The sequence below is a fragment of the Raphanus sativus genome, chromosome 5 (genome assembly GCF_000801105.2).
Source record: "Raphanus sativus cultivar WK10039 chromosome 5, ASM80110v3, whole genome shotgun sequence".
Lineage (NCBI taxonomy): Eukaryota > Viridiplantae > Streptophyta > Magnoliopsida > Brassicales > Brassicaceae > Raphanus > Raphanus sativus.
The window spans coordinates 37772211-37786345 of record NC_079515.1 but is presented as its reverse complement, the minus strand read 5'-3'; the positions used below and the strand labels follow the sequence as shown (position 1 = coordinate 37786345).

The window sequence follows — 14135 nt, the reverse complement described above, 5'->3', positions numbered from 1 at the left end:
TTTAATCTCGAGTTATTTAAAAAGAAAAAACAGTTTGAAGTGAGTTTTGACCAGGTCACATATGCTGGGGGAAAAAGTGAAATTGATCCGTAGTATCAAACTCTCCGCTAAGTTCCAGACTTTTCGGTTCAACCGGCCGGTCTAGATCTGAAATCACTGCTCGATTTCATCACCCGTCTATGAAACAAACACAAGACCAAAAATAAACCCTAAATCACTACTCTCCTTCACTCCATTCTCTCTCGCTCGCTTCTCCGTAGGCTCTTTCACGCACCTACGATGGCGTCGATGATGGTAAGCTGTATCTACCCTCTCTCTCTCTCTCTGCATATATATATATATATGTATCATTACTATAACTGACGCGAATCTACACTCTCTCTCTGTGCAGCAACCGCAAATCATACTGCTCAAGGAAGGCACGGACACTTCTCAGGGGAAAGCGCAGCTACTGAGCAACATCAACGCCGTCATGGCGGTTGGCGATGTGGTTCGAACCACGCTCGGGCCACGAGGGATGGACAAGCTCATCCACGACGATAAAGGATCCGTCACCATTTCCAACGACGGCGCTACCATCATGAAGCTCCTCGACATTGTCCATCCCGCCGCTAAGATCCTCGTCGATATCGCCAAATCCCAAGACTCCGAGGTACGATTTCGAAAATTGAACAGTGATTTTGTTACTAGGGGATCTTGGATCTTCAGTGTTTAGGTGATCCACTATGCAGATCTTATAATGCGTTGTTAGTGAAGCTAAGCGAAGAAGATGATGTAACTAACTTTCTAAAATTGATCTTATCTGAAAATGTGCACACTGGTTTAGTCAGTGGGATTAGCAGAAATTAAATCACACTAAACCAATACTAAAACACGGTTGTCTGCTCTGAATATTCTTCTGTTTATACTTTTTTTAGGTTGGTGATGGGACAACTACGGTTGTTCTTCTAGCAGCTGAGTTTTTGAAGGAGGCTAAGCCGTTTGTTGAAGATGGAGTTCACTCCCAGAATCTGATTAGGAGTTATCGCACTGCAAGCACTTTGGTTTGTGTTTTCTTCTCTTCAGTGCAATTGCAACTCTCTCTTTTTTTTATTACTGGAGCTTTTGTAACCTTGAATCATCACTGGCTAATTATGTAGGCAATTGAGAAGGTTAAAGAACTCGCTGTTAGTATTGAGGGGAAAAGTGTAGAGGAGAAGAAAGGTCTGTTGGCTAAATGTGCTGCTACCACTCTTTCCTCTAAGCTTATTGGTGGAGAGAAGGAGTTCTTCGCTACAATGGTTGTTGATGCTGTTATGGCGATTGGGGATGACGATAGGCTAAACTTGATTGGAATCAAAAAGGTGAATACCTTCTTAGTGCAAATCATTTTGTTTCTTTCAAACTATTAGTATTCTGAAATGTTTTTTTTTGTTAATTAGCTTTGCATTGGTTCTTAAGTTCATATTAAAAAAAATTCCTATTCACTATGCATCTATGACCAAGCTGGGGCTGTGTTCTGTCTATTGTACCATTTAAACTCTGGCTATTAGTAGATTTCTACTTGGCTTCTTCACAGTTCAGTAGGATAGCACTTCCATTGTTTCACGCAGTTTTCCAGTCGTCGCCATGTACCACAATTGTATTTCTGCTTCATTCCGCATCAATTTACTGAATTCATTTTCAAGTTCCAGTTAGATTTGGTGAAGTGGGAACGGGCATAGTGCTACATGGTACAAATGATTAGCAATTTGACATCTATAATAGATTGTCTTAGATTGGGAGTTTTTAAAATCCACGTCGTGTAAATGAAACTTCCATTTGTGCTTGGTTAGTGATGCTTCTAAGCTAATCTACGGTATGCTCTGCAGGTTCCTGGTGGTAACATGCGAGACTCTTTCCTAGTTGATGGTGTGGCTTTCAAAAAGACATTCTCATATGCGGGTTTCGAACAACAGCCAAAGAAGTTTCTTAATCCCAAAATCCTCTTGCTTAACATCGAACTGGAGTTGAAATCTGAGAAGGAAAACGCTGAGATTAGGTTGGAATTCTGTCTCCTTTTGCTCAATGTTTCCCTTCGGTTAAGCAGCCTTATTTGACTTAACTCTTGTCGTTTGTTCACAGACTGTCAGATCCATCACAGTACCAGTCAATAGTTGATGCAGAATGGAACATCATTTATGATAAGCTAGACAAATGTGTCGAAAGTGGAACTAAAGTTGTTCTTTCTCGATTGGCTATTGGTGATCTAGCTACTCAGGTTTGTCGATTCCTAATTTTCGATTGGCTATTGACGTCTTTCTTTATTATTTGAGAGATCGACATCTTTGAGGCATAATTACTTTGGTTGGTTATAGATACCATGTCTTAGTGTATGTGTTTCAGTTTGTCAGAACCTATCATATTCGTTACTCTCGTCAATGAACACTGTTCAGAACTATACCTTTCAACTGGCTGTTTCATTTTCGTATTAATCAAGACAGTGCTTTTTACTCATTTAACCGAAGACAGTTGGCATTTTTTGCAGTATTTTGCAGATCGTGATATTTTCTGCGCTGGCCGTGTAGCAGAAGAAGATCTTAACCGCGTGGCTGCTGCGGCTGGAGGAACAGTTCAGACAAGTGTTAACAATATAATACCCGAGGCTAGTGAGAAATGGACTTCTTTGCTTGCTATCTAGATATGTTTACAAGTTTTGAACGACTTGTTGATTATGTTCCTTTGAATCAGAAATTGGTTTTAATTTTGTGCAGGTTCTCGGAACTTGTGAGATATTTGAGGAAAAACAAGTTGGTGGGGAGAGGTTTAACATATTCAGCGGTTGTCCTTCAGGACGTACAGCTACTATTGTCCTCCGTGGTGGAGCTGATCAGGTATACTTCAAATATTGGAAAGCTTAATGAAATAGAAAAAAACCTTATTAATATGAATTCCTTTGAAACGTTAATGGCAGTTCATCGAAGAAGCTGAGCGTAGTTTACATGATGCGATTATGATTGTGAGAAGAGCTGTGAAGAACTCAACTGTTGTTCCTGGAGGTGGAGCGATAGATGTGAGTGTCATTCTTCCACCATGGTTTGGTGATAGATTTTAGCTTATATGTTAATAACATTGACAATGAAAGAGACTGATCCTTTTTGTAGATGGAGGTAAGCAAGTACCTGAGGCAGCATTCAAGAACAATCGCTGGGAAATCACAGCTTTTCATCAACTCGTATGCAAAGGCCTTGGAGGTACACTTCTAGTTGATTTAGATGTTTTACTTTTATCCCTTTTGATTTCTGAAAATCCCATAAATGCTGCGCATATCAAAATGATCGTCGTAGCTGTGTTCTGTGTTATTAGTATTAGGCATTGATAGAGTAGATGTTTTCTGTTACTCGTTGTTGTGGACAGTAGAAATCTGATGGACGACAACTAAGGAGGGTCCAAATCAATATTTGGCCTTGATTTGAAATTTGTTGGTTCTGAATTCACACTGATTTGTGGTGTGTGTTACAGGTTATTCCACGACAATTATGTGACAATGCTGGATTTGATGCCACTGATGTCCTAAATAAATTAAGACAAAAACACGCCATGCAAAGCGGTGAGCTTTCTTTCACGTTCACAAGCTTGATGTATTAATCTTTTGAAAGACATCGTAATTTCATATTCTCATTTTCATGTCTTTGTTATGACAGGTGAAGGAGCTTCTTACGGAGTGGACATTAACACTGGTGGAATCGCTGATTCCTATGCTAACTTTGTCTGGGAACCAGCTGTTGTGAAGGTATTGCAAAATTCTATATACTTCTACTCTTTTTCTTTTTGGGCGGGGACTATATTTTGCCAGTTATGAAAAAGTTCTGTTATACGTATATATCTTTCATAGAAAGGTTCACTAGTGATCGGTTGTTTCCCTTTTGTTGTGGCAGATTAATGCTATAAACGCTGCGACTGAAGCAGCTTGCCTAATTCTCAGCGTGGACGAAACTGTGAAGAACCCTAATTAAAGTAATTAACACTTCCTCTCTTTATTTGTTGTATGTTTTGGTATTGTGTACGAGTTGTATTGATAATTGTATTAAATATATAAAAAAATGCAGTCTGAGAGCGCACAGGGAGATGCTGCCGCAGGTGCTATGGGAAGAGGACGCGGTGGAGGTCGTGGCCGTGGTATGAGGAGACGTTAAGTTATTTTTTTTTTTAAATCTTATGGCAAACTTTAGCTTCTCTGAATTTTAGTTTTGTTGAATTTTGATCTTGGAATCAAGAAGCTAATGTCGTGTTTGTGTTTGTTGACCTACGTCCCTACAATTTGTTATAGTGAAATTTCAGTGTGGTTTTTGTTACTTGAGATACTACATTTAATTATGTGGATCAAGACGAAGATGATCCACTGTACCAGATTCAGCTGGTGATGTATCTCTCTAGCTATATGCCTTAGTGTTTTCCGAACCGGCCAATTTAACCTAAATTTCCGGTTTTTGATTCAGTTTTGGATTGGAGTTCAGATCGATTTGTCAGATTAAAGAAAATTTGTTACTTCCATTTTATATTTTCCTAAAAAAAATTATAACGAAACCATACCAATTCTAACTAAAAACCTGAACTGAGCTAACTGAATTTTGAACTGAATTAACTGAACTGGTCGAGTTTAATCGAAGTTCAAAACATCAAAAATAACTGAACTTATCAGAATTTATAACAAAATTAGATTCAAACTAACAAAAACATTTCGGTTCAAGTTCATTAGAATTTTCAAAAATCGAACAAACAATAGTGAACCGAACTTTGTTTAGATTAATTCGGCAAGTTTCATGCTGAACCAAATAAACTGTAAAACCGCAGCATGCCTAACTATATAAGCATCATCTTGGTGTGGTGGTAGCAAAAGTTACAACAGAATCCACACTTTTCTCGGTCCAGCAGATTGATTACTTGAGGAGTACACAATAAAAAAAAAATAAAAAGCTAAACATTAACTTGTGAGTGAAACTCCGCGAGTAGATCTTCGTGTGAAGAATTTAAAAGCTTAGTAAGTAGAGTTACATCAAAGCATGGAAACTTCTTCCACTCATCAAAATGATCTCTAAGTATCTCTTTCGCTTTCTCTTTCAAACTCAAACCACAGTCCACTCTTAGAACGGTACAAAGCTTCTCCACCGTCCCAACGCAAACCATCTCTTCCACCACCGCCTTCTCCGGCGAGAATTTGGACACTGTGCTTAGTATAGAGAGGGCTCTATCGTCTGCTGCAATCGAAACTCCCAACAACCGTTTTGTCACAATCGCGAGTCCACCTCCATGTGCAAGAATATCTGCTCTACCATTTGTACAACAGCATAGACGAGACAAGACTCCTAACACAAGCTCCGTGGCTCTCTTGTCACCAGTTGAGCTTATCTCGAGTTCGATTAGTTGAGAAACCGCACCGAGATCAACAAGGTTTATTCGGTTCCCGCTCCAAGAAGAGGTCTCTAGAAGAATCATCAGCGCGGCGGTCACAGCTTGTTTAATAACCAAGCTATAATCAAGTTTTGAGGGTTCCTTGTTCCTCAATCTAGGGTTTGATGATTGTGCCGTGTCACTCACGTTAGGGCTTGTGCGATTGAAACTACTAACTACTTCTTTGAGGAAACCTATGATCCCTTTTAAAATCTCGGGATTCAATCTCTCGACGATGTGAGAGGAAGTGTTCACCGTTAGATTCCTCAAGAGCACGATTGTGTAAGCTTTGTTGAGGAAGTTTTGTTGGTTTAGAACCAAACTCAATGAGTCCAAGATCTGATCGTTTTCCATCAAGATTGTTCTTGCATCGTGTAATGGAACACCGAGCAAGTGAAGAAGACGTAGAGACTCATCTAGCTGCACTTTGATACGAGGTTGTCCCTCCTCTTCTTCTTGTTCACGAGTACATTTGACTACGAACAAGATCAAAGACCTATGTACGTCTGCTTCATACATCAGTCTCCTATTTGTCTCTCCCTCCATAGCTAAAACCTCAAGCTTCTTCAACGTATCCTCTCTTCCCAAACCTGTTCAATTTAAACAGAACCAAATGTTTATCTTAAAACGATCAGTATAAGAAAATTCAAGCTGAACAAACCGAATCGAACTTAAATCTAGCATAGCGTTCGAATACCCTCAAACTTTTTTTAAAAATCTGATTTTTTTTAGATTTTTAAAATTTAATAGGTTTCCAGGGTGATTCAAATATTTTTATTACCGAAATAACCTAACCAAACCAAGTTATCCAAAAACCCGACAAAATACCTTTTTCTACAAACTTTTTGAGATTCTTGATCTCCTCGAAGACGTCAGGCTTCCCCGGAGGATCTCTAGGCGTAGGGATTCTTTCAACACCACGCGTCGCATTCTCCACGCACCAGTGTTGGATCAGACGGCGAAGCGTATGGTTAGGCGTAAGGTCGGAGTCAGAAGGAATAGGCTGCTTCGTCACGGGACATGAAGAGACCTCTTCAAGCCACTTAAAGATGCTTTCACGGTCGTAAGTGATGCCAGAAACGGCTATGACTGGATCTTTCATAATGTCTAGTGAAATTGGGCAGATGAAGTAACTAGGTATCTCGATCTCCTCATCTTCATGATCCATTTGAAAATAAAAAACGTCTGGTTTTGAATTAGCATTGTGTGTATATAAATAACCATTATGATGTTATCATACGTGGTGGTGGAGGGTAAGAGGTGGCGGCTGCGTTTACCTGAGGACAGACTTTGTCGAACTTTGAATTCCACAGACAGAGAATATTCACTATCAAACACAGACACGTGCATTAGTTTTCAATGCAATCAAATTTTTACATTTTTGAATTTTTACAAGTTTTCAATGCAATAGCTTGAATTTTTACATCTTTTCTACATGCTCTCTCCTAGCTAATTTTATTTATTTAGGCTCTTTGCCATTGTTTTTTTGCTACAATATGTAATATTTTTTGCAAATACAGTAAACTACTATGATTGTTCGGAAACTCGATTTGAGCATAACCTAGCAAGTTGAAGAAAACCGCAAAGATTAGAAAGTGCTTGAATTAATCGGAAAAAATAGAAAGTGTTATTAAAAGTTATTATGAGTTTTATTATATATTTAATATTTTAACCGACAATTAAAATATATTGGAACAAAATAATAGATAGTTGACTTTTCTAAAACGTAGAAGTCCATTTCGTAAATTCTTCATATACTATGTTGACAAAAAAAAAATTCTTCATATACTATATTCTTTTAAATACAACTGAGCATGACGATTGCAAATATTATTTGAACAAGAAGTTTTCTTAGACTGATTTCGTGAAAAAAACTTGAGAAATGTTAAGCCGACTGGCTGCAATATTATATACATTATTACTTCTTTTACAAGTTACAAGAAAACGTCAACATCAAGTCGAACCGTGGCTCACGAACACTCGTGACTATTATCGGTTGTCTGGTACATGTACGCATCATATATGGCTGACTTGTATAAGGCACATGTAGAACATTCTGAAAGTGCATGCAATTGAGTCACTTTGTTTTTAACTATACGACAGATAACGAGACTCGTTAGTCTTTATTGGACCACAAGGGGAGATGTTTATTCCACCATTTACGTGGGGTTATCGGTCTAACTCCGACCACTTGTGGCTGTATGCGCCTGACGATTGAGAATCAACTGTTAGGATAACCTTTGTAATAATTTGAAGATCAGTCGTTTGTACTACTCAACTTCTAAATGTAGGGGACTAGGGGTGTATTTAGTTAGGAGTTTGAGATGTTTGTATTAAAACGATAAATTCACTTTATTCAGAAATGGTTTTTTTTAATCTAGTGTTATTGAATTTATTGTTTGATAAACTTTGAAAATTTATCTTAACTGTAGATATTTTAAAACGTTAACTTTAAAATTATATTAGTTATTTTGAAGTGTTTAAGTATAATTTTTATTAAAAATAAACATTCAAATATTATAGTTTTATAGGAGATTATAGTGTCTTAATAAAAATCATAGTAAATTCTTAATTTATCTAAGATAGTCTAAAAAATTAATGAAAATAAAATGACTTTAAATTTTAAATTGAATATACACGTATAATTTAGATAGTAAACACGTAACTAGAGTTTTTATTAATATGGATATCAAATCTATCAAAGGGCTCAAAATAATTCTTTAAAAAGAGGTGTATTCACGGATAATTTTTTTCCGAATATTAAATACAACTAAAACATGGTTTCATATTTGCATGACCACACATCTTTAGTACCGTGAAGTTGTTTCCAATCCGAGTCGCTTAGCTCATCTAAATTCATCCACCACTAGACCAACCATGTGTGGTTGAGTTTTCTTTATAAGTACGATGTGCAATATATTGATTTAAGCATTGAGCGGTGAGTATGTATAGCTGGAGATCTATCACACACTAATATGATTTAATGAAATGTTAAATGTATTTGAATAAAAGAAAGCCTTTTACAACTTGTGCTACTTTGTTTTTGAAGTGTATGTAGAAAATATATTTGAAAATCAGAAAAGAAAATGTTGGTCAAGAGAGAGCTAAGTCTGACAAGTGCCAAACCAAGCTACCATAGCCTGGCCGAAACGTCTTCTTCTTCCTCGAGTGAGGGAGGAGATTCTGTTGCAAACCAGCTTGTTGATGAACGGAATTATAGTTGCTGCAGTCTGATGAGCTTCTCCATGTCTTCGCCTATTTATTTCCCTCCATATCGAGTGTATGGATGCCTGAAACACATATCTTAGTAGAAATATGTGTCTTTATCTCTAGCCGCTTGAAGCAGAGCATCCAGAGTTATGTCCCCTCGTGTCAAAACAATTTATGTTAGAAACCATACAAAGACTGTATAGCCTCTCAGTTACAAACCTTCAATACAGACTTACCTCTCAGTAACACTTTTCGAAATCTAATACATTAGTTATTTGATGTATAATGCTTGGAAATATAGAGTCAGGAGAATGATTTTGCCTGAATGGATTGGTTATGTTTTACACTTTTTTGCTCCTGAGACATCGCCCTTGCCGTGATCTAGGGCCCTTTCCTAGAAGCATTTGCTAGCCCATGTTGTTTGCTGACATCCCAGATCCCATACATATATACCTACACATTTTCACTGGAACAGAGACGAATCTAAGTGTTTCAAAATCAGCTCCTTATGAGTATCTTACTCTAATGAGGAGATTCTAGTGTAAGAGATCATCTTCCTCTTTGTATCAAGTATTTTCTCAGACAAATAATTATGTCGCACAAGGATATTTTTCGTGCAATAAGTTATGCTAAACAGAAACTAACTAAATCTGTTTTACAAACTACTTACTTGCTTCGACGAGCCTTTCTTCTTCAGGTAACAAAAGATGTGATCCACTCATAGGATTAGTGATAAAAAATGAAAAAGTTAAGAGAGTGAGACACGTACAGCTTTAAAAGAAGATGCTTCTTATCACTATGTTTTTGTCTTAAGAAAAAGAAAACATAACAACCCAAGAATTGGGATAAAGATTTCACCTTAAAGACTGGCGTGACGTGAAAGTCAATGGCTCAGTAGTGGATGCTTTCCGTAGAGGCAACCTCGATGAGGGACAACCCACCTCCTTTGACAAATGTTGAGCAATTTATTTCAAACAGTATCATTTGTGCCTTCTCGGTCCTCGTGGAAAGAAGCGTGTGTTTCATCGATTAATCCTTGTCAGCTTCTACTGCTTGAAGCCTCATATATAGAGTTTCGTATTATCAGGATCACCAAGATTGCCTTCGGAATTTTCAGCCTCGAGCTTCTGCTCAGTCGCACCACTATGAAAGCAGAGCCGGTCCTAAAATTTCATATACTAGAAGCAAAAATGATAACGTGCCACTTTTACTAGAAAAAAAGAACAAAAAAAGTTGTTGCTAAAAGATTGGATCGATGGGGTTTATTTTTGATAGACTCAACCGCCAGACCAAAGAAAACTTTTACAGAATGTTGGCCGAAAGTAACTTCGTTAAATAAAAGCTGGAAGTATGGTTTTTTTTTTTTTAATTTGGTTCAAGGACCGGCTCTGTATAAGAGACACTGTCATGGAAAAAGTCTGATATAACATTCATCTCATCTCCTATTTCCAGTGATTCATCTTTAGCATTATCACGGGTTTTATTTGTCTTATTTTTTTTAGCATTATCATCCTCTACATATGAGACATTTGCCACTTTCTTAGACTTCGGGGATTGACAAAGACATCAGGCCTAAGTTCTTTATTAGATTCTCCCAAATGTTTTAAATGAATCAAAATCAAGATTTTTGAAAGTAGATGGAACAGTCTAGAGTAACGTGGAAAATGTGGTGACGTGTAATAGCGGTAAGTATGAAATGCATATTTGTCACAGTTTGATAAATAGATGACGTAACTAATCGTGTACCATGATGTATGTCTATCTGTAAAGTTAGCTTGACATATGCTAACTAACTAACATCGTGACACACTGAATTATCTCTAGATCTCTGTAAAGTTGGCGTGACATATGCTAACTAGCTAACATCGTGACACAGTGAATCTCAAGATCTTGTAGCATGTATTCTAATTAATATGTGATCTTGTAGCATGTATTCTAATTAATATGTGATCTTTAAAGATAGTGTACCTTTTGTATACAAGTATATTTAATTATTTATATGTCTATTTATAAAGTACACGACTAAAATAGTAACAGTATACAAGTATTTTTACTTAACAATAAAATATTTTATAGAAAAAACCCTTTTCCAAGTCATATCAATTATGCCTAATATCTCGGTGACCATATTGCGTGATTTAGTATTTATTATAGATTATGCAATTGGATTAGGGAATATTTGCATAGTATATTCGTAAAATAAACATCCGGATTCAAATCTGAAGTAAAATAAATTATATAGAAAATCTTTCTATTTTTATAGAAATTTCAATGTATATTCTTATTTACATAACAAAAACCAAAAAAATTTACTTTGCAATAAAATCTTTTATGGAAAAACCCTTTCTCCAAGTCATTTCAATTATGCATAATACCTCGCTGAACATCTCACGTGATTTGGTATTTATTATAGATTACTTATATGTTTATCGAAATATTTGGGTAGTAAAGTTTTTTCCTTTGCATTAAAATTAAACTGTAATTACTGGTCTTCATAATCATCTTTCACATCAACGATCAGCTCCAAAAAAAATTATTACGAAACAAAGCACTTTTCGATTACTAAATAGTGTCAAACCATTGAGAAACAATTGGGTGATTCGCGTTAAAGTACTTCATTCATGAAAACAAAGACCAGTTTTGGGGGCGATACAAAATTAACTTCGTAATGTACAAAAAATAATCAAAACACAAGTTTTATAGCAAATTTTGTGTTACCATAAACAAAACATAATCCGTGCTTACAAATGTCGGGCGGGTCATGATCTAGTTCTAATTAATATGCGATCTTTAAAGATAGTGTACCTTTTGTATATAAGTATATTTAATTATTTATATGTCTATTTATAAAGTACACGACTAAAATAGTAACAGTATACAAGTATTATAACTTGAGGAGAGTTTGTTGCAGACATGATAACTTGATAAGTAACAGTGGACCCCGCCGTTCCTCATCTCTCTTATTACATCACACGACAAGGTTATTCAAGAGAGAGAAGATAGAAAGTACTGCTTGTTTACACGACAATTAAAAGTAAAGGATTTCTCATGTGAACAGATCTATCCACGTACCGCGTGCTCATCACTCGCCAGATGTAAGGTACGTCGAAGGTGCCACGTCATTGGAAGGAAGGAAATCTCTGGCGCGTCGTTATAAAAGAATTGCGGCGGAGGATTTGGCTTCGACTCCATTATTAGTATTTTCAGAGAGAGGAGCGAATCTCGGAGATGGCGATCAAGGACCACCACCTTGCGTCGCACCACGGCGATGCATCATCTCTCCCTCTGATAAAATCTCCACGTTCTGGAGAGACCGGCGGTGGAGATAGAACATCGGCTATTCAGACGCTCGGGAACATTATCGTCTCCATCGTCGGTACAGGCGTCCTTGGACTTCCTTACGCGTTCCGCATAGCCGGATGGTTCGCTGGATCTCTCGGCGTCATTATCGTTGGATTCGCCACCTATTACTGCATGCTCCTTCTCGTTAGTTTCTTTCTCCCTTAATCTCCTGACTTTGAAATGAAACTAGATTTGGAGTCTCTCTATTAGGTTCGGATTAGGTTCGGGGGGGTACGGACCAGAATCCTAGACTTTATATATGTTCCGATCAAGTTCGGTTAATAATACTTCGGATTCGAATAGATTTTATCTCTCAGGATCAGAACTCATTTTAGATTTGATTAATAATACTTTATGCTTGAATATTGTTAATATCCCTATCAAATTAAAAACAAAATTTTGAGTATTTGTGTTATGTATTTAGGTTTTGGATATTTAATTTCAGATATTATTCGGATAATTCAAGTTCCTTTATCCGTTCGGGTCAAATTTGTTAGGTTCGGATACAGATTCAGTTTGTTTTTTTTATTTTTGATTTTTTGTTTTTTATTTTTTTTTTGCAGATTCAATGCAGAGACAAGCTAGAAGCAGAAGAAGGACAAGAAGAATCGAAAACGTATGGTGACTTGGGGTTCAAATGCATGGGAACAAAAGGTAGATACCTAACAGAGTTCCTCATATTCACCGCTCAATGCGGTGGATCAGTAGCCTATCTAGTCTTCATAGGCCGGAACATGTCCTCCATCTTCGCATCATACGGTTTAAGCATGGTCTCTTTCATCTTGATCCTGGTTCCGATAGAAGTCGCGTTGTCATGGATCACCTCTCTATCAGCTCTCTCGCCTTTCAGCATCTTCGCTGATATATGCAACATCATAGCCATGTGTTTCGTTGTGAAAGAGAACGTGGAGATGGTGATCGGAGGAGACTTCTCGTTTGGTGACAGAACAGCTGTTTCGTCTAGTATTGGAGGGTTACCGTTTGCTGGAGGTGTTGCTGTGTTTTGTTTTGAGGGTTTTGCGATGACGTTGGCTCTTGAGAATTCTATGAAGGATAGAGAAGCTTTCCCTAAGCTGTTGGCTAAAGTGCTTGCTGGGATTACGTTTGTTTATGTGTTGTTTGGGTTCTGTGGTTATATGGCTTATGGAGATGAAACTAAGGATATTATTACACTCAACCTCCCAAAGAATTGGTCTGCCATTGCCGTGCAGGTAATATAACTATGCCATTGCCAATGTTTAATTGCCTATATAAACTTTACAGAGCCAGTCCTGAGATTTAAGATTTTGAGACAATTTAGTAAAAACTTTTAATAGGCATTTTGTAATAGTCTAAAAGTCTATGTATATTAACGTATAAAGTTAATGCTCATTTAGCTGCCCATGACCGGCTCTGATTTTATGATTATGATTTTTAGATTCATATGCATGACTCTTTTAATGTTGGTGTTTCTTGACCATTTTGGCCAACTTATGTATCTTTTGTTCTGGTTGTATACTTTGGTTTCAACAGATTGGCTTATGCGTGGGACTGACGTTTACGTTCCCGATCATGGTACATCCGCTTAACGAGATCATAGAGCAGAAACTGAAAAGGATAGATTGGCTTCAAAAGCATCATCATCATGAGTACAGCAACGAAACAGGTTCGGTCTCTAAATATGTAATATTCACCACGAGAACGCTTTTGGTGGTAGGACTCGCAGCAATAGCGTCATTAGTCCCGGGGTTTGGTACGTTTGCATCTCTGGTTGGAAGTACTCTGTGTGCACTCATATCATTTGTGTTACCGGCTTCTTATCACCTCACGCTGCTCGGTCCATCGCTAAGTCTGTGGAACAAATCAGTTGATGTGTTCATCGTGATTTGCGGGTTGCTCTTTGCTGTCTATGGTACATACAATACAATCGTTGGAGTGTAACAAAGCGAAGTAAGCGAGTCTGTGTTTAAAGAACACGCCAACAGAAAGTTGGTCAGAGACTCAGACCAAGAACCATTGTATAGCTGTTTTACATCAATTTGATATCAGAAGATAGTGGGATTGGGAAAATCCAAATTGTTGTATAATAATTACAGGTTTTAAATGTTTGGCAAAAGCATGTTTGGTTCTGTTTTTTTTTTTTTGTCAAGTTTGGTTCTGCTTAAACGGAGTATTATAATCTGAAAAAGGAAATG

The 14135-nt window shown here is 37.2% G+C and overlaps 3 protein-coding genes across 4 annotated transcripts; 2 read left to right on the top strand and 1 right to left on the bottom strand.

The window, feature by feature from the left end:
* Window positions 1-132: 132 nt before the first annotated feature.
* LOC108837294 (T-complex protein 1 subunit eta) lies at window positions 133-4313 on the top strand. 2 transcript variants are annotated; one of them, XM_056986631.1, is made up of 14 exons: window positions 133-294; window positions 392-652; window positions 918-1043; window positions 1140-1343; window positions 1851-2020; window positions 2104-2239; window positions 2507-2623; window positions 2733-2852; window positions 2933-3031; window positions 3123-3212; window positions 3481-3568; window positions 3663-3751; window positions 3897-3969; window positions 4066-4313. In XM_056986631.1, exons 1-14 carry the CDS (start codon window positions 280-282, stop codon window positions 4152-4154), a joined length of 1677 nt encoding a protein of 558 aa, XP_056842611.1. In that variant the 5' UTR covers window positions 133-279; the 3' UTR covers window positions 4155-4313. The 2 variants fall into 2 exon arrangements, with proteins under 2 accessions (XP_056842611.1, XP_056842610.1); XM_056986630.1 differs by having other exon boundaries at window positions 3897-3975; window positions 4068-4313.
* A 497-nt stretch (window positions 4314-4810) lies between these two features.
* LOC130512740 (E3 ubiquitin-protein ligase PUB24-like) lies at window positions 4811-6577 on the bottom strand. The gene is made up of 2 exons (XM_057011018.1): window positions 6238-6577; window positions 4811-5999 (listed from the first exon to the last, which is right to left on the bottom strand). The coding sequence occupies exons 1-2, from the start codon at window positions 6575-6577 to the stop codon at window positions 4936-4938; spliced, it is 1404 nt and encodes a 467-aa protein (XP_056866998.1). The 3' UTR covers window positions 4811-4935.
* A 5127-nt stretch (window positions 6578-11704) lies between these two features.
* On the top strand, window positions 11705-14059 carry LOC108860406 (amino acid transporter ANT1). The gene is made up of 3 exons (XM_018634289.2): window positions 11705-12105; window positions 12525-13172; window positions 13474-14059. Exons 1-3 carry the CDS (start codon window positions 11848-11850, stop codon window positions 13879-13881), a joined length of 1314 nt encoding a protein of 437 aa, XP_018489791.1. The 5' UTR covers window positions 11705-11847; the 3' UTR covers window positions 13882-14059.
* The last annotated feature ends 76 nt before the right edge of the window (window positions 14060-14135 follow it).